Below are 20,368 nucleotides of genomic sequence, written 5' to 3' on the forward strand. Positions count from 1 at the left end.
CTCAACCCTTTTTGATCACTGTGGGCGGCTCTGAAAAGAGCCTTTTTGTTTTTTTGGGTTTTGTTTTGTTGATTTTATTCCTCGTCCGATCTGCCTCCGATTTAGCCTCAGCTGCGCTCACTTCGCCTTAGCCTTGTGGCTGTCGGTCTTCTTAGGCAGCAGCACGGCCTGGATGTTGGGCAGCACTCCGCCCTGCGCGATCGTCACCTTGCCCAGCAGCTTGTTGAGCTCCTCGTCGTTGCGGATGGCCAGCTGCAAGTGGCGCGGGATGATGCGAGTCTTCTTGTTGTCGCGGGCCGCGTTGCCTGCCAGCTCCAGGATCTCAGCCGTCAGGTACTCGAGCACGGCCGCCAGGTACACCGGGGCGCCGGCGCCCACTCGCTCTGCGTAGTTGCCTTTGCGCAGCAGGCGGTGCACGCGGCCCACGGGGAACTGCAGCCCGGCCCGCGAAGAGCGCGACTTGGCCTTGGCCCGAGCCTTCCCGCCTTGCTTCCCGCGACCAGACATCGCCGCAAGTCAGCAAACAAAACACAGAAGCACACACACCCACTTGCTTCTAAACCGCACCCGAAGCTTATATAGTACGGGAGTGGAGCGACATCGGCTGCTCTGATAGGCTACGGAAGGGAGTAACCTTAGCAGCCAATAGGAGCGCGGATCGAGAGATGTCCAATGGCAGAGGTCGGATCTGCGTGTCGCCCGGCAGGAAAGCTCCCAACCAATGGGGACGCGGCACTAACGAGCCGCTGCGTAGCTGAGCGCTGCTTTAAAAGCAGAGGCCGGGAGCAGCGACAGTACCCGTTTTTTGCCTCGCAACTGTTGTTTCGCGACGGTAAAGAGCTGCTGGTGCTGCCATGCCTGAGCCGGCCAAGTCCGCCCCCGCGCCCAAGAAGGGCTCCAAGAAAGCCGTGACCAAGACCCAGAAGAAGGGCGACAAGAAGCGCAAGAAGAGCCGCAAGGAGAGCTACTCCATCTACGTGTACAAGGTGCTGAAGCAGGTGCACCCCGACACGGGCATCTCGTCCAAGGCCATGGGCATCATGAACTCCTTCGTCAACGACATCTTCGAGCGCATCGCCGGAGAGGCTTCTCGCCTGGCGCACTACAACAAGCGCTCCACCATCACGTCGCGGGAGATCCAGACGGCCGTGCGGCTGCTGCTGCCCGGCGAGCTGGCCAAGCATGCCGTGTCCGAGGGCACCAAGGCTGTCACCAAGTACACCAGCTCTAAGTAAACACTTATTCGAAGAACTGCTTTTAACCCAAAGGCTCTTTTAAGAGCCACCCACCTTTTCAGTAAAAGAGCTTTGATTTCTGCGTCTTATGAGAGCTGTTTTACCTCAAGTGTGCATACACTTGGAGGATAAGACAAGCGGTGCCTGCTTGCTATGGTTACTGTTAATACATTTGCAGGGCTTCCTCAAACTGCTATGTCTGGTCTTCCAACTGTTTCAGTTGCCATGTTTGTCGGGCACTTTCTGTCCAACATGTGCCTTAGTGCCATTGTTCAGCCAAAGTCTGAAATGTGAGAAAAAAATACCAACTCTTCTCTCCCTGAATCAAGGTGGTTTCAACACTAGTCAGTCCCTTATCCATTTTTATGATGCAGGTATAGGCCAATAAAAAAATTCCTCTAGAACTATATTTTAATTTCTAGTGCTCAGTTTTGTTTGGCTTCTCTATCCGGAAAAGATACTCCGGTTCAAGTGTCTGAAAGGTTTAATGAACTTTTTTTTTCCCTAATCGAAGCTCCTTTAAAACGTGCGACAACGGCAAGCCGGTTCCTGGAGCCCTTTCGGAGAGCGGAGAAGAGCATTCTCAGCACGACTTAGAGCAAGGGAGGGGGGAAGGAAGATATGGGTTCGGTGAAGCGACTAGCACACATTCCCCTCCCTCCCCATTCCCTGTAACTGACAGCGTTTTCACAGTAGCATTGCTTCGCAGCAAGTCTTTTGGGACCGCAACGGGCGAACTGCCACAGCGCCAGCTCATTTACTGAAAAGGTGGGTGGCTCTTAAAAGAGCCTTTGGGTAGAGCGAGTCTAAAAGCACAGGGCCGGCTTACTTGGAGCTGGTGTACTTGGTGACAGCCTTGGTGCCCTCGGACACGGCGTGCTTGGCCAGCTCGCCGGGCAGCAGCAGCCGCACGGCCGTCTGGATCTCCCGCGACGTGATGGTGGAGCGCTTGTTGTAGTGCGCCAGGCGAGAGGCTTCGCCGGCGATGCGCTCGAAGATGTCGTTGACGAAGGAGTTCATGATGCCCATGGCCTTGGACGAGATGCCCGTGTCGGGGTGCACCTGCTTCAGCACCTTGTACACGTAGATGGAGTAGCTCTCCTTGCGGCTCTTGCGCCGTTTCTTGTCGCCCTTCTTCTGGGTCTTGGTCACGGCTTTCTTGGAGCCCTTCTTGGGCGCGGGGGCAGACTTGGCCGGCTCAGGCATGGCAACACCAGCAGCTCTTTACCGGCTAGCAAAAACAGTTCCGAGGCAAGCAGCGCGTACTGTCACTGCTCCCGGCCTCTGCTTTTATATAGCAGCATAGTGCCACCCCGCAATCTCTGCCAAATCCTGCTCGCCCCACCTCTGAAAGCCACTGAATCATAGGCGGAGTTTTTCCTCCTCGCACTGCCATTGGATCAGAGCGATTCACGTTGTCCCAGGGAACCAGCGGGTTTTATCTGGCTCTTACTTTCTGGAAATGTTCATGTCAGCGACTCCTTTATTTTTTGTTTCTTATACCATAGCTATGAACCCTTAGAATAGAGATGTCACGCTCCTGATCCCTCAAATTAACCTTTATGGGGCTTCACCGGTAAGTGCGGAAACAGAGGTCGTGCAGATTCCCAGCCCTATCCTGGCCGCTGTACCCTAATTGGCTTGCCCTGCCCCGGAAGAGCCGGCGTGGGACCAGCAGCAATGCTGTTTTGCTTCTGCTCTTGGTACTGAAATTCGGTCTTGGCTGGGTGTTGAGGGAAAAGCGACTGTACATGGAAGTATTTTAAGTGTGAGAACTGCTCAGTAGGTTTCTCGGTTTATCCCAAACATTAAGATTCTTCCTCAGACACATCCTCAGTCCCTCCGTTTGTTGGTGCCTAGAGCTGTTACGAAGCTCACTCATACGGGAAACAGCGGAAAAGCAGGAGAGGAGAGACGAGAAAAGGCGGGGGATGAGGGAGGTGCGAGGTGTGCGCGGAATCTCCGCCCGGGACACTTTCCTCCCACCCGACTCAAGTGGCATATCAATCTACAAGGAGCAGGCCGCCGACTTCCCCCCCCCTTCCCTTCAGTATCACAAACTCATCTTCATGGATTTAGTAAGGAAGCCACCCTTCACCAATTAATTAACACATTGGATGCTATTCTTTGATTTTCTATGTTATACACGTCCAGGAACAGTTTCATACAGCCCCTTCAAAGTACCAGAGTTAACAACATCGGAGAAAATATTTTGGCTTTGGGTGGGAATGAATTTTCTCTTCTTAGGGGTGAGGCGAAGTGTCTCCGCTCCTCGAAACAATGGCAAACATCGCAGACAGAAACAAACACTTTATCAAACAACTGAACACATGCTTGCATACGGTTTGTACCCTTGGGAAGGTGCATGTTTCCAGGATATATGTTTTTCTGAGATGAAAAGAATCTAAATAAAACCCCTCTTGTCGTTAGAGTCTTACAGATATGTCACCGCTTTGCCATTTATCGCCTGTCAAAGCCTTCTGCCTAATAAACACTACTGTGCACTGCATATTGTCTGGCAGAGAAGGTTCAGATATTATGGAAAGTGATGGGATTATCAGAAGGCACGGTTAAAAAAAATGCCAGTTAATATAAATCAGTTTTCCTTTGGGAGTTGCTTATTGTACTTCTCACGGAGGCCAGACATGTAAAAGAACAAAGCGACACATGCTACAAAGGTTGATGCCTTTCTAGACACCAAATGAATTGTGGTGGGAGAGGAAAACTCGTTTCTCGGGACGGATCTATTAGCTCCGTGCCAAAGGACATGGGAACCTCTTTAGGACAAAGAAAACTATTTGCACATCTGAAGGCAGGGGTTTTAACACCCCTTTGTTCTTGCAAAGCACTATCTTTCTGCAAGAACAGCCCATGTCCTGTCTCTGCAGGACCAGATATTCAGCCAGCCTGTCCCTCTGACCCTTTCCTATCTTTTTCTGTGTTTTCAGATCTTATGGAGTAACTCATTCCCTGACCACAAGTTGACAGAAGCAGAGTTCTAGGTGCCGATTTCTCACCATGGAAAATTCGATCCTGGGCGGGCAACGCAGAGCAAAACGCTTTATTCACCATCACATTAAATATGTGCGCACAGATTTCATTGCAGTTCTGCTTGTACTTCTGCGTCCACTCAGACTCTATTCCCACAAAGAAAACATTCTTCTTGTTCCTAGGACCTTCTTTGTCCTTGGCCAGACTTGAGAGTGACTTGTGAGTATTTCTCAAGACCTTGCCAAGATATTCTCCTCTTAGTTTGGGGGTTGCTTTCACCTTACATGCTGTTTAACTTCTATGCTGTTGCAGGTTTTACCTTCTATGTTGTGCCTGTGCATCCTTCATCCCATCTGCTGCACTTAGCTGCATCGACCTCATACCAGCTCCGTCTTCATGTTTAGTGATCCAGGGCTGTGTTTTATCACTGCCACCAACCCTGCCCTACTCGCTATTATTGTCTGGCAGTCTGTGTTTAGGTTCTTGCCTGGTGCATGGCAGCACACATAGCCAAGATCTATCTTCTGACCTTTAAGGCAGTCCTGTACAGAAAGGAATCCCAGGAGGCTGTTCGCAAAGCTAACACACACCTTCAGAGGAGTTTTTCAGCGGTTTGTACAGGTTACAACAAATAAAAGCTGCACAATATTTGTTCATTTGTCACCTTTTGGTTATAATCTAAATAATGCCCTTCTGTACAAGCTCTGAATGGTGCCTAGCTCATTACACAGAGGTGCTCTGGAATTAACCTGTTAGGTCTCCTCTTAGGGCTGCAATTCTTACCACGTTGATTAGTTTTAGATTACTTTGAGTTATTTTCAAGCTATCCCACTTCCATTTCCGTGGTCATCTCTCTGATACTATGTGTTATTTTATTGTGATGGTTTACTCTGAGGAACACGGTTTCCATTTTGTGATTCTTTACTTTGAGGGATACCAAACAAGGGTCACCAACAAGGACATAACCCCACAGCATTCACCTTGTTGGTGACAGCATGACCCTGCCTTCTCACTATTCCTGTGCCACTCATACCCCAAGGCACTTTTGCTACTCCCCATGACATTTCATTGAACTTAGATGTCCACTTATTTTTTTTTTTACTGAATTAGACTTGATATACAATCTTCTCTTTCAAATATCCATAATTTTACATATCTGTCCCCATTTAGTATGTTACTGATTGTAGCACAAGTATGAGGATTAAAGAAAAAAAAAATCAACCATTTCTAAACACTTTCTGAGACATCATCCTTGACAGCTGATCTGCACAGATCATTTTTCTTAGCTCATCATGCTACCACCTCCTCAAACACCTGACACTGGGATAATCAGAGCAGGCTCTCTGCGGTTTGCATAAAGATGGCCTATGGCTGACGTGGAGTGATAGAGGTCATTATTACGTTTGTTTCTACACATATTTGCTACCAAGCATCATAGATGTCAATAAGGGTGACTCCTGGTCTATTTTAGCCGATTTTTCTCTTTCCTTCTCCCACCCTCCTTCCCATCCACCTCACACATCTAACAGTACCTCCTGTTAATTATTCCCTTTGTTCTCAAAAAGCTGTTAAATACCAGCACTGTCCCATCCCCACTCCTCTTCCTTAGGACCCTTTCTTCCTCCTGGCAGCTAGACGTGTATCATGCATCTTCTCCCTGCATCATCAATTGAACCAGTCCCTGATTTGCTACAATTAATTGCCATTTTGAGCTGTGACAATTTAGCGAAGGAATGTCCTGAACATTGCTATAGTCAAACTAGAAACTTGTAGTGAGTGTTCTTAGGCACCAGAGAAGATTATCTCTTTAGAATCATAGAATCAGTCAGGGCTGGAAGGGACCACAAGGATCATCTAGTTCCAACCCCCCTGCCATGGGCAGGGACACCCTACCCTAGAGCAGGCTGCCCACAGCCTCGTCCAGCCTGGCCTTAAACACCTCCAGGAACACGGCCTCAACCACCTCCCTGGGCAACCCATTTCAGGCTCTCAGCACTCTCATGTTCAACAACTTCCTCCTCATGTCCAGTCTGAAGTTACCCACCTCCAGATTTGTTCCATTCCCCTTTTTCCTGTTACTCCCTGATATCCTGAAAAGTCCTTCCCCAGCTTTTTTGTAGGCCCTCTTCAGATACTGAAAGGCCAAAATAATGTCACCTAGAAGCCTCCTCTTCTCCAGACAGAACAACCCCAATTCTTTCAGTCTGTCCTCATAGCAGAGCTGCTCTAGCCCTCTGAGCATCCCAGTGGCCCTTCTCTGGACAAGCTCCAACATCTCCACATCCTTCTTGTAACGTAGGCTCCAGAACTGGATGCAGTACTCCAGGTGGGGTCTCACTAGAGTGGAGTAGAGGGGGAGAATCACCTCCCTCAATCTGCTGGCCACACTTCTCCTGATGCAGCCCAGGATCTGGTTGGCTTTCTGGGCTGCAAGTGCACAGTGCTGGCTCATGTTGAGCTTTTCATGCAGCAGCACTCCCAAGTCTCTCTCCTCAGGGCGGCTCTCCAGACAGTCACTGCCCAGCCTGTATTTGTGCTTGGGATTGCCTCGATCCAGATGCAGGACCTTGCACTTGGTTTTGTTGAACCTCATGAGGTTGGCTTGTGCCCACCTCTCCAGCCTGTCCAGGTCCCTTTGGATGGCATCCCTGCCCTCCAGCATGTCTGCTGCACCACACAGCTTCGTTCTGTCAGCAAACTTGCTGAGGGTGCACTCAGTGCCACTGTGTGTCCAGCCACAACAATCGAAGGGTGCCATCTCTTTCTTCAACCAAAGAGAGAATAGTTACCACCCTCACTACCTTCAGTTGTCCATGTGTAGTTAGACAATAAAGAGGTGGATAAAAGAAGGACCTAGTGGCAAAGGCCACATAGTGATAGAAACATGTGATATCCTGAGGAGAGAGAGACACCCTGGGAAACTTGTCAATCAAAACTGAGCCACATTGATCACCTACCTCAGGTGCCTGTATGTCCAAGTAATATTTGGCAGCATTCTGTAGGGAAATGCATGTTGGTGGTGGCTCCACACTTTCCTCTGTGGAGGTCTTGCTAACAGGTGGAGCAGGCAGGGTACTCATGCAACAGATTAAGAGGAGAAGGAATCATCAAAAATTAGGGGTGTCACAGGAACATCCTGCTGATTTTGGTGAGCTTGTTCAGTGAATGAATTTCACTGGTTCTTTGGATGAGGAAGTGCATGCAGGAGCAACCTTGTAGGGAAAGCTCCCAGAAGAATCTGTATAGGCCTAGAACACTTTTTTTGTTTGCTTTGGTTTGTGTTTCTGTGTGTTTGGTTGGTTGGTTTTGATTTGTTTTGCTTCCTTTTGTATTTTGGAAGGAGGAAACAGCAGCTGGGGACTGTAGCAAACAACCAAAGTGGCTCCTGGAAGCAAAAATCCCACTATGACATCCAGGAGAGGGGCTCAATATAAATCTGTAAACCTACAGATCTTCCTAACTTCAAAATGTCTATGAAGAAACCATTAATAATCATGTCCAATGTCTCAGCTTTCTAAGATGTGCACTGCTTTGCTGCTCATTTATCATAGCCTACAACCAGGAAGAGTACCTTGGACATTTTCTACATCCATAAGTAGTACATATGATTGCACTCTTCCCAGTCTTGTAGTATTTGCTTCACAGGTATTCTTAGCCAGGGAACCAGGCAACTAGGAAGTGTCTCATCCACTCAGTGTCTGCCCATGATGCCTACAACCTGTAGACAATCCAGGACAGTTCAGTTTGACAACATGGTATATAAATTATGACATGTTTGTCACTTATTATTTCACCCTGACAAAAAACAGACCCACACTGCCAGGCAGAAATCAACACTAAAATTTTGTTCTCACCATTTTGAAATGCAAGGGAAAACTTGACCATGTGCTGCAGCACCCTTAATAGGGATTGTGGACTGCCAAAGAGAAGAAGCAGCATCACTTACCCCAGAGTAACCAGCATTCAGAAGGAGCTGTTCCCCAAGGTAAGAGCAGTCCAGACACACTGTAGTGGGAGAGCCTAGATAATATGCACAAAGTGTACAGGAGCAAAGGAAATGTCATGGTGGCACTGAAATGTGTGGTTTCATGTGTTCCCTTCAAAGGTCTTGAACATCTTCCTGAACAGTTAGAAATAGGAAAATGTGAGTTCCTTGAACATGTTGACCAGGAAAGTTGTGGATACCCCCTCTCTTAAAGTGTTCTAGCCAGGATGGATAGCACCTTGAACAACTTGGATTAGTGGAAAGTGTCCATGCCCATGGCAAGGTATCAAGAACTAGATGATATTTAAGGTCCTTTCCAACCCAAACCATTCTATGAAACTAATGATACCCAGAGTTTCTGTTCTATATATCCTTCTGTTTTCCAGTTTGTGCACACACTTTCCAGACACATCAGATTTTGTGTATGCTGTGACCCTTCAAGCTTATTAAAGGCATGAGTTAAGATGAAAGGAAGACAGATGACTGCTGTTTTCTCTCTACCTGTATTTACATTCCCTACAGACAACATCAGGTTTTTTATTGAGCCATTAATATAGACATATACATGCATCTAGCACAGCAACATTTCAATTTGTATTATATTTATATCACATTTAAAGACTAAATATTAAATAAGAATCTTTATAATTCAACTGTTTGATTCATTTGCCTTAATTGATTCTTGGAATTATCTCTTAAAATAAGAGCTTGGAAGTTATCAAAACTAATGCAGTCTGGAATGATCAAGGAAATATTTCTCTCTGGCTCTGAACTAAAGGAAAACACTTTTTAAATTCAGAAAACTTTTACAATGAGATAATTTAAAGAAGAATTATGAAAGCTGTATCTATGAATCCTTTTTGTGATAACTAAGTCATCTGTCTAATATCTACTACACCTCCTGTCACAGGGTTCTTATTTCAAGAGACTACTTATCTACCTGGGAATACAAAAAAAAACTTTTATCATGGGGAGGTCCTTTGCTAGAGGTTGAAGGATTATCACAGTGTGCAGCTGTTAACCTCGTTAACATTTCCTGCGAAAATTGTCTTTGTTTTGCTTTATATTAGCTGGGAGTAGAGCTAAATAAGTCACTATGTCCAAAAGTGTCATTAATTTTAAGAAATGAAGCCATGTTACAGCAAACATTTCGTAAGCCAGGTAGAGAGCTGAGGAGCTACTTTGTGTTACTTTCTTCTTTTCAAAGCGAATTTACATTTAAAAAGTGTTGCTTGATTCCCTTCATTTTGGACTACTTTGCCGAAAAAACGTCCTAGGGACACGAATTCGCTGCCGGTGCGGCAGTGCTGTCAGAAATAATGTTTTAATTCAAAAGGAAAAATAAAAATCTCTCCTTCTGGCTCTGCGTGCAGCGCCCAAGCAGAAGGCTTAGTGGACTGGCAGGAACCCAATTTGACTCTCAGCTAAAAGGAACGCTAAAAGAAAAAATAAATCTCAATTCCTCAGCAAAAATGCGAAGAAAAAAGGTGTTGCGAATAGGTTTTTCTGAGGAAAACCAGACTTTTTTGAGAAGGAAGAAACACAAGCCCGGCAGCAGAGAGCAGGGCGGTGCGGGCTCGGCAATGCACCAATCAGGGCCCGCCGCCCTACTATAAAAAGAGGCGCCGCGGCGTAGCTTCAGACCTTGCTCTGGTTATTGGCCGGCGTCATGTCTGAGACCGCTCCAGCCCCAGCTGCTGAAGCAGCTCCGGCGGCCGTGCCCCCCCCGGCTCCGGCTGCTAAGGCTACCGCCAAGAAGCCGAAGAAGGCGGTGGGCAGTTCTAAAGCGCGTAAGCCCGCGGGCCCTAGCGTCACCGAGCTGATCACTAAAGCTGTGGCTTCTTCTAAAGAGCGCAAGGGCCTCTCTCTCGCCGCTCTGAAAAAGGCGTTAGCTGCTGATGGCTACGATGTGGAGAAGAACAACAGCCGCATTAAGCAAGGGCTTAAGAGCCTGGTCGGCAAAGGCACCCTGGTGCAGACCAAGGGCACCGGTGCTTCTGGCTCTTTTCGCCTTAGCAAAAAGCCTGGAGAGGTGAAGGAGAAACCGAAAAAGCGGGTAGCTGCAGCCAAGCCTAAGAAGCCAGCGGCTAGAAAGCCTGCCAGTGCTGCTAAGAAGCTGAAGAAGGCAGTGACAGCAAAGAAGAGCCCCAAAAAGGCTAAGAAGCCGGCAGCGGCGGCAACCAAGAAGGCAGCCAAGAGCCCCAAGAAGGTGACTAAAGCTGCAAAACCCAAAAAGGTGGCAGCAAAGAGTCCGGCCAAGGCGAAGGCAGTGAAAGCCAAAGCAACGAAGCCCAAGGTGGCTAAGCCCAAAGCGACCAAGGCAAAGAAGGCAGCAGCCAAGAAGAAGTAAGCTCCAGCAGAAAAATTGTCTGCGTACCTCAACCCAACGGCTCTTTTAAGAGCCACCCAATTTTTCTCAAAAAGTGCTGAAAAAAGTTTGTTTTCCTTCATATTTTTACTGCAGAGTAGAAATGATAACTTCTGTAGTACTTGAGCCTGTCTCTTTTAGAAGCTGGCTGCACACTGATTTGGAGCACCTACGGCACTTAAGCGGTCTTTCATGCTTTAATCGTTGCCTCAACTCTGCTGGGTAGATCGTGCAACCCTTTTGAGCGCGGGCATTTCTTAACACTTCCTTTAGCCTAGCTGGAGCAGCAGCAAGTAGGGGCGGAGAAGGTTAGCGCTTGCCCGCAAGCGGTTATTGTGAAGCAGGGACGAACGAGCATTGAGGACACAGGGTAGAAAAGCCAGTGTAGAAACGCCAGTGTACACAACACTAAAAAAATTAAAAGCATGCAAAATACATTAAAAACTTCTAACACAGTATTTGAAAGCCGAAATAATTCTATGCAAATCTGAATGAATATACTTCTTTCTCAAACACTTAAAAGCACGATTTAAGCAACTCAGCTCTTTAAACGACTTTGTGGGTGGCTCTGAAAAGAGCCTTTGGGGTTGTCTGGAAATAATTATGCTGTTTCTTCAGTGTTTACTTGGTTTTAGCCTTGTGGCTGTCGGTCTTCTTAGGCAGCAGCACGGCCTGGATGTTGGGCAGCACTCCGCCCTGCGCGATCGTCACCTTGCCCAGCAGCTTGTTGAGCTCCTCGTCGTTGCGGATGGCCAGCTGCAAGTGGCGCGGGATGATGCGAGTCTTCTTGTTGTCGCGGGCCGCGTTGCCTGCCAGCTCCAGGATCTCAGCCGTCAGGTACTCGAGCACGGCCGCCAGGTACACCGGGGCGCCGGCGCCCACTCGCTCTGCGTAGTTGCCTTTGCGCAGCAGGCGGTGGACGCGGCCCACGGGGAACTGCAGCCCGGCCCGCGAAGAGCGCGACTTGGCCTTGGCCCGAGCCTTCCCGCCTTGCTTCCCGCGACCAGACATCGCCGCAAGTCAGCAAACAAGAAAAACACTCATTCCCAAGCCGCACCCGAAGCTTATATAGTACGGGAGTGGAGCGACATCGGCTGCTCTGATAGGCTACGGAAGGGAGTAACCTTAGCAGCCAATAGGAGCGCGGATCGAGAGATGTCCAATGGCAGAGGTCGGATCTGCGTGTCGCCCGGCAGGAAAGCTCCCAACCAATGGGGACGCGGCACTAACGAGCCGCTGCGTAGATAAGCGCTAATATAAAAGCAGAGACAGGTAACAGTGGCAGTATTCGTTATCTTTTTTCGCTCGTGTCTTTATACTGAGCGGAGCTGCTGGTGCTGCCATGCCTGAGCCGGCCAAGTCCGCCCCTGCGCCCAAGAAGGGCTCCAAGAAAGCCGTGACCAAGACCCAGAAGAAGGGCGACAAGAAACGGCGCAAGAGCCGCAAGGAGAGCTACTCCATCTACGTGTACAAGGTGCTGAAGCAGGTGCACCCCGACACGGGCATCTCGTCCAAGGCCATGGGCATCATGAACTCCTTCGTCAACGACATCTTCGAGCGCATCGCCGGCGAAGCCTCTCGCCTGGCGCACTACAACAAGCGCTCTACCATCACGTCGCGGGAGATCCAGACGGCCGTGCGACTGCTGCTGCCCGGCGAGCTGGCCAAGCACGCCGTGTCCGAGGGCACCAAGGCTGTCACCAAGTACACCAGCTCCAAGTAAGCCGGCCCTGCGCTTTTAGACTCGCTCTACCCAAAGGCTCTTTTAAGAGCCACCCACCTTTTCAGTAAAAGAGCTGGCGCTGTGGCGGTTCGCCCGTTGCGGTCCCAAGAGACTTGCTGCGAAGCAATGCTACTGTGAAAACGCTGTCACTTACACGGAAGGGGGAGGGAGGGGAATGTGTGCTAATCACTTCGCCGAAGCCGTATCTTCCCTCCCCCGCTCCCTTGCTCTAAGTCGTGCTGAGAATGCTCTTCGTTCTGTGAAAGGGCTCCAGGAACCGGCTTGCCGTTGTACGTATTAAGGGAGCTGTGCGGGCAGACGGTTAATAAAGAAATTACGTAAGCGCTCTCGTTAAATGCCCGAAACAAAAGTGCTCTGCATAGGCGCCCTTGCTCTCTTTCCCGTGAGGCAGTCCAGCAGACTCGGGCGAGCAGGGGAAGCACACACCCTTCAACGCGCCCGTGCGCTTTTTTCCCAGATCCAGACGGGCATCCCCCCAGCCCAAGCACCGTTTGTATGCTGACGGGTGGCCGAAAGAAACAAACCGGAGCGCCCCACGCCGCTCTCGCCCCCGAACCCCGCAGCCCACGTGTGCCCCCCGCTCGCGCCCGTCCCCTCCCGCGCTCTTCCCCAGCCGCCGTCCCCTTCTCCACCGCCCCGCTGCACCGCGCCCCGTAAATCCAGGGGAGCCGGGAACAGGAGAGCAGGCGGTAGGACCCGGAGCCGCGCAGCTGCTGCCGGGCTTGGTCCGACCTGAGTGGGAACTGCGCGGCCTTCCCCGGCAGGCGAACCCGGCCGCCGAGACATCGACTGCCGGCAGGGCGGTGATTGGTCGCGGAGGCGCTCGCGGCTCCCTGCCCATCCTCGCTTCGCCCGGGCGCGCTCCTCCGAACACAGGCGCGCCTTGAACCGGGAAGCAGCCGTGGTGCGCGAAACGCGGACTGCCGCCCCCCCCCGCATCGGTCCTGCCGCGACCCCGAAATGAACGCGGCTACGGAGTGGGAGGACAAGGCGCGCACTCGCGAGGCTGAGGCTGCCGAGCGAAGCGGCTTCACCCGGAGGTCCCGGTGGCAGGGAGGAGTGTTTTTGCGGGGCAAGACGGGCCGGGAAGGGGAGGCGGCGTGCGCTGTGGGATTCTGCTACATCGGTCACCTACGGTGATTCCTGCCACCTCTCCGGCGCCCAAGCTGCTGTTCTCGGGGGCGGTCCGAGCACTTCTCATTAAACACCGAAGGAGCAGGTGCTCAGGCGCTCTGCAGGGCCGGAAAAGGACAAGCGGCCGAGCCGGGGCAGGCCGTGCGGAGAGCGGGCAAGGGAGGGGAAAGGAAAAGGCAGGCAGGCCGGCCTGGAGGCGGAGGGGGCGGGGCGGGGCCGGGGGAATGCCGAGCTTCCCAGAGGCGAGGCGCGGGCTTTTCGAATGGTCGCGGCGCCCAATAGCAGTCAGTTTCGCGGAGGCGGCCAATCGGCAGGAAGCTGCGGCTATAAATGCCATCGCCGCAGCGCTGCTGCTATATTCCTGTCTCTTGACAAGGTGTTGGAGGTGGTGGCTGCTGAGCTATGGCGCGCACAAAGCAGACCGCGCGTAAGTCCACCGGCGGGAAGGCTCCCCGCAAGCAGCTGGCCACCAAGGCGGCCCGCAAGAGCGCCCCGGCCACGGGCGGTGTCAAGAAGCCGCATCGCTACCGGCCCGGCACCGTGGCTCTCCGCGAGATCCGGCGCTACCAGAAGTCCACCGAGCTGCTGATCCGCAAGCTGCCCTTCCAGCGCCTGGTGCGCGAGATCGCGCAGGACTTCAAGACCGACCTGCGCTTCCAGAGCTCGGCCGTGATGGCTCTGCAGGAGGCGAGCGAGGCTTACCTGGTGGGGCTGTTCGAGGACACCAACCTGTGTGCCATCCACGCCAAGCGTGTCACCATCATGCCCAAGGACATCCAGCTGGCCCGCCGCATCCGCGGAGAGCGTGCCTGAGGCTCCTGCCGCAGCCCTTCTGTTCCGGCATACATCGAGCTACACCATACAGACCCAAAGGCTCTTTTAAGAGCCACTCACTCAGGCAAAAAAAGAGCTGCTGCGCTACTTTTAGTTGAGTGCTGTTTGGAATCAGTACGTCTTTATTCTTTGAAAAGAGTACTTTTGTTTTTAATGTTTTTTTATTGCTTCTTATGGTAGGTTACCAATCTTTCTACACAGACACTATAATTAAAAGTATACCTTGTCGGCAATGCTTTGTTAATCTGTGAGCATTTCATGAATGCTGCGTGCAAGATAGGAAAAAAATCGAAAGTAGTATTGACACCAATATAGAAAAGTATTATGAGCAGGGAATATCTGCCAACGGAGGTTTTTAAGAATTTTGAGGGAAAAGCCAGGGAGGGAGTAGACAAAACCCTGAGATGAGCTCTGTCTGAAAAAAATGAGCATTAGTCACTCAACTAACCGGGTGCATAAAGTTATACAAAATACTTCAGTAGTGCAGCTTTTGGAGGAGTTTTGTGTATGTTTTTCCTGGCTGCTTCATTCTTAGTAATACTTGGACAACTACATTTAGTTTGTATACCCGAAAATAAAATCTTGCAGCTTTAACATTCCATCGAGGTCTAGACATTTCATTGAACTTTGGATTTCATTACTAAGAAACTGTTCCAAAAACCCCGGTCATTTTTTAAGACTGAAATCTTGTAACACAAGACATCAAAACTCTTATTATGTGACGACATAATTTATCCTTAATAGCCTATTCGTATGCAACTCATTTAAAAGTGAAATTCGGAAGTATTACAGCCCCTTTTTGTGTGAGTTGAGTGGCTCTTAAAAGAGCCTTTGGGTCTGTATGGTGTAGCTCGATGTATGCCGGAACAGAAGGGCTGCGGCAGGAGCCTCAGGCACGCTCTCCGCGGATGCGGCGGGCCAGCTGGATGTCCTTGGGCATGATGGTGACACGCTTGGCGTGGATGGCACACAGGTTGGTGTCCTCGAACAGCCCCACCAGGTAAGCCTCGCTCGCCTCCTGCAGAGCCATCACGGCCGAGCTCTGGAAGCGCAGGTCGGTCTTGAAGTCCTGCGCGATCTCGCGCACCAGGCGCTGGAAGGGCAGCTTGCGGATCAGCAGCTCGGTGGACTTCTGGTAGCGCCGGATCTCGCGGAGAGCCACGGTGCCGGGCCGGTAGCGATGCGGCTTCTTGACACCGCCCGTGGCCGGGGCGCTCTTGCGGGCCGCCTTGGTGGCCAGCTGCTTGCGGGGAGCCTTCCCGCCGGTGGACTTACGCGCGGTCTGCTTTGTGCGCGCCATAGCTCAGCAGCCACCACCTCCAACACCTTGTCAAGAGACAGGAATATAGCAGCAGCGCTGCGGCGATGGCATTTATAGCCGCAGCTTCCTGCCGATTGGCCGCCTCCGCGAAACTGACTGCTATTGGGCGCCGCGACCATTCGAAAAGCCCGCGCCTCGCCTCTGGGAAGCTCGGCATTCCCCCGGCCCCGCCCCGCCCCCTCCGCCTCCAGGCCGGCCTGCCTGCCTTTTCCTTTCCCCTCCCTTGCCCGCTCTCCGCACGGCCTGCCCCGGCTCGGCCGCTTGTCCTTTTCCGGCCCTGCAGAGCGCCTGAGCACCTGCTCCTTCGGTGTTTAATGAGAAGTGCTCGGACCGCCCCCGAGAACAGCAGCTTGGGCGCCGGAGAGGTGGCAGGAATCACCGTAGGTGACCGATGTAGCAGAATCCCACAGCGCACGCCGCCTCCCCTTCCCGGCCCGTCTTGCCCCGCAAAAACACTCCTCCCTGCCACCGGGACCTCCGGGTGAAGCCGCTTCGCTCGGCAGCCTCAGCCTCGCGAGTGCGCGCCTTGTCCTCCCACTCCGTAGCCGCGTTCATTTCGGGGTCGCGGCAGGACCGATGCGGGGGGGGGCGGCAGTCCGCGTTTCGCGCACCACGGCTGCTTCCCGGTTCAAGGCGCGCCTGTGTTCGGAGGAGCGCGCCCGGGCGAAGCGAGGATGGGCAGGGAGCCGCGAGCGCCTCCGCGACCAATCACCGCCCTGCCGGCAGTCGATGTCTCGGCGGCCGGGTTCGCCTGCCGGGGAAGGCCGCGCAGTTCCCACTCAGGTCGGACCAAGCCCGGCAGCAGCTGCGCGGCTCCGGGTCCTACCGCCTGCTCTCCTGTTCCCGGCTCCCCTGGATTTACGGGGCGCGGTGCAGCGGGGCGGTGGAGAAGGGGACGGCGGCTGGGGAAGAGCGCGGGAGGGGACGGGCGCGAGCGGGGGGCACACGTGGGCTGCGGGGTTCGGGGGCGAGAGCGGCGTGGGGCGCTCCGGTTTGTTTCTTTCGGCCACCCGTCAGCATACAAACGGTGCTTGGGCTGGGGGGATGCCCGTCTGGATCTGGGAAAAAAGCGCACGGGCGCGTTGAAGGGTGTGTGCTTCCCCTGCTCGCCCGAGTCTGCTGGACTGCCTCACGGGAAAGAGAGCAAGGGCGCCTATGCAGAGCACTTTTGTTTCGGGCATTTAACGAGAGCGCTTACGTAATTTCTTTATTAACCGTCTGCCCGCACAGCTCCCTTAATACGTACAACGGCAAGCCGGTTCCTGGAGCCCTTTCACAGAACGAAGAGCATTCTCAGCACGACTTAGAGCAAGGGAGCGGGGGAGGGAAGATACGGCTTCGGCGAAGTGATTAGCACACATTCCCCTCCCTCCCCCTTCCGTGTAAGTGACAGCGTTTTCACAGTAGCATTGCTTCGCAGCAAGTCTCTTGGGACCGCAACGGGCGAACCGCCACAGCGCCAGCTCTTTTACTGAAAAGGTGGGTGGCTCTTAAAAGAGCCTTTGGGTAGAGCGAGTCTAAAAGCGCAGGGCCGGCTTACTTGGAGCTGGTGTACTTGGTGACAGCCTTGGTGCCCTCGGACACGGCGTGCTTGGCCAGCTCGCCGGGCAGCAGCAGTCGCACGGCCGTCTGGATCTCCCGCGACGTGATGGTAGAGCGCTTGTTGTAGTGCGCCAGGCGAGAGGCTTCGCCGGCGATGCGCTCGAAGATGTCGTTGACGAAGGAGTTCATGATGCCCATGGCCTTGGACGAGATGCCCGTGTCGGGGTGCACCTGCTTCAGCACCTTGTACACGTAGATGGAGTAGCTCTCCTTGCGGCTCTTGCGCCGTTTCTTGTCGCCCTTCTTCTGGGTCTTGGTCACGGCTTTCTTGGAGCCCTTCTTGGGCGCGGGGGCGGACTTGGCCGGCTCAGGCATGGTAAACAACCTCTCGCTTCCTGCACTGGAAAGCCCACAAGAGTGGATGGAGATGCAGTCTGAGCTGCCTCCTTTTATAGGGACTGTATGCAAATTAGGTTTTACTCCTACTCAGCGTTCTATTGGCTGAGATTATCGTTTACAGTCATCGCTCTCTGTTCTCATCGCCATTGGTTAGAATTCGATCCCTCTTCCTATTGGCTGTTTTCGCAATGTCTCTTTGTCAGCCTATCGAAATTCATTTCTTTCCATGGGAAGGGATAAAAGAGCGAGTCACGAAGCTCTTTTTACTTCCGTAGCTTGGCACTCAGGTAGTTGCTGGCGTTTAACAATGTCTGGTCGCGGGAAGCAAGGCGGGAAGGCTCGGGCCAAGGCCAAGTCGCGCTCTTCGCGGGCCGGGCTGCAGTTCCCCGTGGGCCGCGTCCACCGCCTGCTGCGCAAAGGCAACTACGCAGAGCGAGTGGGCGCCGGCGCCCCGGTGTACCTGGCGGCCGTGCTCGAGTACCTGACGGCTGAGATCCTGGAGCTGGCAGGCAACGCGGCCCGCGACAACAAGAAGACTCGCATCATCCCGCGCCACTTGCAGCTGGCCATCCGCAACGACGAGGAGCTCAACAAGCTGCTGGGCAAGGTGACGATCGCGCAGGGCGGAGTGCTGCCCAACATCCAGGCCGTGCTGCTGCCTAAGAAGACCGACAGCCACAAGGCTAAGGCTAAGTGAACGCCGAACAGCCACTCCTAATTTTTTTACTCCAAGGAAACCCAAAGGCTCTTTTCAGAGCCACCAACAATTTCAGGAAAAGAGCGTGAAATTAAAACCAGTAAAACGTACGGCGCTTGGTAAAAACACCAGCTGAGATGCCTTCCTTTCGAAAAACCCGGCATAGCCTCCCGAACACATCCCTGTGCTCCCACCCCTTGCTCTCGTCTTGAGGGCGGGGCACCCAGGAAGCAGCAGCTCGGCCCTATTCAATCCCGGTGTCATTGCAGTTTTGCAGATGGCAGCACCGCCCCGCTCTATGCTACGAGGTGTTTACGTGGCTTTGAAAGTTGCTTAGACTTCCTTGGTTGTCTCTGAACTAAAATGTTTTATACCGACCCACCTGCAGCCTTCCTTGAAAAGTTCTCCAGAGCTTCCTTTCCCTAGAAACCTGCCACAGTGTTACAGCACTTTCAAGAAAATTTGGGTGGCTCTTAGAAGAGCCGATGGGTTCAAATACAGAGGGAGCATTTCCCAGCCAGCATGAGAAGTACACATTATTATAACCAGCAACATATGCCTACTAACTTGAAAAAAGATATAGTAATCCAAAACAAACAATGTCTGCAAGACAGCAGGCAAGTTTTGCAAGAATAATAATAGTTCATTTATTTCATGTCCCCTTTGTGATGCTTAACCTGGCACTGAGTGACAAAGCATGATGGTCATCATAGATTCCTCTAAGACAGCTAGCCTCAAACTTCTGGTTAGTGGTATGCAGTTCTTGGGGTCACCTGCTCCTCACTGGTGCCCACTGTGGCCAAGGAGAGGATCACTGCCTTAACTTGCTACCAGCAGCTAAGCATATTTGCTGTTCTTTGCGTAATCTCAACACTTAACATCGACCTTTTGGACCTCTTTCTGCTATTGATTGCTGTGATCTGAGGTTTGGGAAAAGACATGCTTGCAGAAGTGCCCTCACTGCATTTAGGTACCTCTACCACCTCCCTTAGTAGCCGACAGCTTTATTGACAACTCATTCCTCCGACTCACTTCTTCATCTATTAGTGACCCACTGTGCCCAAATACATCCTGCAATCAGATTATAGCAGAGAAGCTGTAACTTACTGCAGAGAAGGCAGGGAAATGAGCTGCCACTTCACAAAAACAAGGTCACAGTGGCTCAGCACAGGTGGAGAAACACATCTGAGGGAGAAGAGATTTGGTCCCTCTCTCTGCGTTGCTGGAGTGCAAGGCCTGAAAGTGACATTTCCTGCACTTTTCCTAGAGGACGCTGGGCTGCAGAGTCTGCAAAAGAAAGAAAGAGTTTAGCACAGATGCCCAGAAGCTGAAGCACTGCCCTGAACTAAGTGTAAAGATAGCTGCTGGCATCACTCCACCTGTGAAAGCAGGGGAGCTGCATGGAGCTGTGCAAGCAGATGTCTTTAGAGAAGAGCTAGAAGTGGAGGAATGCTCCTGGTGGGTTGTTTTGTCACCTTCTCTTAAAGTATATGTAAGGTGCATTATGTAAAATGTTTCTTTTGGGGATCCTGAACTCAACCATGCCTTTTGTTCCTTCTCCATTAGACTCCTCTGGTAGTTTGAATCCACAAACAGCTTCTAAGAGGTTTTTAAATTTTAGCTGCATGAAGCACTACTCTCTCTTTATTGTTGACATATATTCAACTGAGAATTCCTATGCTGTCATAGGACATGCATCACTTCCACATTTAGGAAAGAAAAGGATGAAATTTTGTCCCAGGGACCTTGCAAGTGAAGATTCCTGTTGGCCTGCAGGTGCCCTTTCTTTTCCAAGGTATATGAGCAAGGTAGATTTAGATTAGATATTAAGAAGAAGCTCTTTACTATGAGGATGGTGAGATATTAGAATGAGTTGCCCAGAGAAGTTGTGGACACTTCATCCCTGCAAGTGTTTAAGACCAGGCTGGATGAGGCTTTGAGCAACTTCATCTAGTATGAAGTGTCCTTGCCTGTGATCTGGTAGGGGGGTGGAATTGGATGATTTTTGAGGTCACTTCCAACTCAGGCCATTCTGTGATTCCATGAATACTATGGCCCTCACCAAGCTGCCTAGAATCAGAAGTTTTCATTTAAATCAGAAGTTTTCCATTAGAATTG

The 20,368-nt window shown here is 51.7% G+C and overlaps 9 protein-coding genes across 9 annotated transcripts; 5 read left to right on the forward strand and 4 right to left on the reverse strand.

Moving 5' to 3' along the window:
• Window positions 1-23: 23 nt before the first annotated feature.
• On the reverse strand, window positions 24-577 carry LOC135181728 (histone H2A-IV). Its single transcript, XM_064155056.1, has one exon. It carries the CDS (start codon window positions 505-507, stop codon window positions 118-120), a length of 390 nt encoding a protein of 129 aa, XP_064011126.1. The 5' UTR covers window positions 508-577; the 3' UTR covers window positions 24-117.
• Window positions 578-812: 235 nt separating this feature from the next.
• Window positions 813-1,286, forward strand: LOC135181736 (histone H2B 1/2/3/4/6). Its single transcript, XM_064155065.1, has one exon. The coding sequence runs from the start codon at window positions 855-857 to the stop codon at window positions 1,233-1,235; it is 381 nt and encodes a 126-aa protein (XP_064011135.1). The 5' UTR covers window positions 813-854; the 3' UTR covers window positions 1,236-1,286.
• A 720-nt stretch (window positions 1,287-2,006) lies between these two features.
• LOC135181732 (histone H2B 5) lies at window positions 2,007-2,456 on the reverse strand. Its single transcript, XM_064155060.1, has one exon. The coding sequence runs from the start codon at window positions 2,439-2,441 to the stop codon at window positions 2,061-2,063; it is 381 nt and encodes a 126-aa protein (XP_064011130.1). The 5' UTR covers window positions 2,442-2,456; the 3' UTR covers window positions 2,007-2,060.
• A 7,411-nt stretch (window positions 2,457-9,867) lies between these two features.
• Window positions 9,868-10,617, forward strand: LOC135181715 (histone H1.11L-like). The gene has a single exon (XM_064155041.1). It carries the CDS (start codon window positions 9,881-9,883, stop codon window positions 10,559-10,561), a length of 681 nt encoding a protein of 226 aa, XP_064011111.1. The 5' UTR covers window positions 9,868-9,880; the 3' UTR covers window positions 10,562-10,617.
• Window positions 10,618-11,141: 524 nt separating this feature from the next.
• On the reverse strand, window positions 11,142-11,618 carry LOC135181725 (histone H2A-like). The gene has a single exon (XM_064155052.1). It carries the CDS (start codon window positions 11,588-11,590, stop codon window positions 11,201-11,203), a length of 390 nt encoding a protein of 129 aa, XP_064011122.1. The 5' UTR covers window positions 11,591-11,618; the 3' UTR covers window positions 11,142-11,200.
• Window positions 11,619-11,921: 303 nt separating this feature from the next.
• Window positions 11,922-12,356, forward strand: LOC135181735 (histone H2B 5). The gene has a single exon (XM_064155064.1). It carries the CDS (start codon window positions 11,922-11,924, stop codon window positions 12,300-12,302), a length of 381 nt encoding a protein of 126 aa, XP_064011134.1. The 3' UTR covers window positions 12,303-12,356.
• Window positions 12,357-13,739: 1,383 nt separating this feature from the next.
• LOC135181720 (histone H3) lies at window positions 13,740-14,347 on the forward strand. The gene has a single exon (XM_064155047.1). It carries the CDS (start codon window positions 13,860-13,862, stop codon window positions 14,268-14,270), a length of 411 nt encoding a protein of 136 aa, XP_064011117.1. The 5' UTR covers window positions 13,740-13,859; the 3' UTR covers window positions 14,271-14,347.
• A 2,747-nt stretch (window positions 14,348-17,094) lies between these two features.
• LOC135181733 (histone H2B 5) lies at window positions 17,095-17,529 on the reverse strand. Its single transcript, XM_064155062.1, has one exon. The coding sequence runs from the start codon at window positions 17,527-17,529 to the stop codon at window positions 17,149-17,151; it is 381 nt and encodes a 126-aa protein (XP_064011132.1). The 3' UTR covers window positions 17,095-17,148.
• A 159-nt stretch (window positions 17,530-17,688) lies between these two features.
• On the forward strand, window positions 17,689-18,378 carry LOC135181719 (histone H2A-IV-like). The gene has a single exon (XM_064155045.1). It carries the CDS (start codon window positions 17,780-17,782, stop codon window positions 18,248-18,250), a length of 471 nt encoding a protein of 156 aa, XP_064011115.1. The 5' UTR covers window positions 17,689-17,779; the 3' UTR covers window positions 18,251-18,378.
• The last annotated feature ends 1,990 nt before the right edge of the window (window positions 18,379-20,368 follow it).

This window comes from Pogoniulus pusillus, chromosome 15 (assembly GCF_015220805.1).
Source record: "Pogoniulus pusillus isolate bPogPus1 chromosome 15, bPogPus1.pri, whole genome shotgun sequence".
In the NCBI taxonomy this organism is placed as follows: domain Eukaryota; kingdom Metazoa; phylum Chordata; class Aves; order Piciformes; family Lybiidae; genus Pogoniulus; species Pogoniulus pusillus.

Bases quoted from the DNA above. Each gene is read 5' to 3' on its own strand.
- LOC135181715 (XM_064155041.1), top strand. From the start codon at position 9,881: ATGTCTGAGACCGCTCCAGCCCCAGCTGCTGAAGCAGCTCCGGCGGCC.
- LOC135181736 (XM_064155065.1), top strand. From the start codon at position 855: ATGCCTGAGCCGGCCAAGTCCGCCCCCGCGCCCAAGAAGGGCTCCAAG.
- LOC135181725 (XM_064155052.1), bottom strand. From the start codon at position 11,590: ATGTCTGGTCGCGGGAAGCAAGGCGGGAAGGCTCGGGCCAAGGCCAAG.
- LOC135181720 (XM_064155047.1), top strand. From the start codon at position 13,860: ATGGCGCGCACAAAGCAGACCGCGCGTAAGTCCACCGGCGGGAAGGCT.
- LOC135181733 (XM_064155062.1), bottom strand. From the start codon at position 17,529: ATGCCTGAGCCGGCCAAGTCCGCCCCCGCGCCCAAGAAGGGCTCCAAG.
- LOC135181732 (XM_064155060.1), bottom strand. From the start codon at position 2,441: ATGCCTGAGCCGGCCAAGTCTGCCCCCGCGCCCAAGAAGGGCTCCAAG.
- LOC135181735 (XM_064155064.1), top strand. From the start codon at position 11,922: ATGCCTGAGCCGGCCAAGTCCGCCCCTGCGCCCAAGAAGGGCTCCAAG.
- LOC135181728 (XM_064155056.1), bottom strand. From the start codon at position 507: ATGTCTGGTCGCGGGAAGCAAGGCGGGAAGGCTCGGGCCAAGGCCAAG.
- LOC135181719 (XM_064155045.1), top strand. From the start codon at position 17,780: ATGGGAAGGGATAAAAGAGCGAGTCACGAAGCTCTTTTTACTTCCGTA.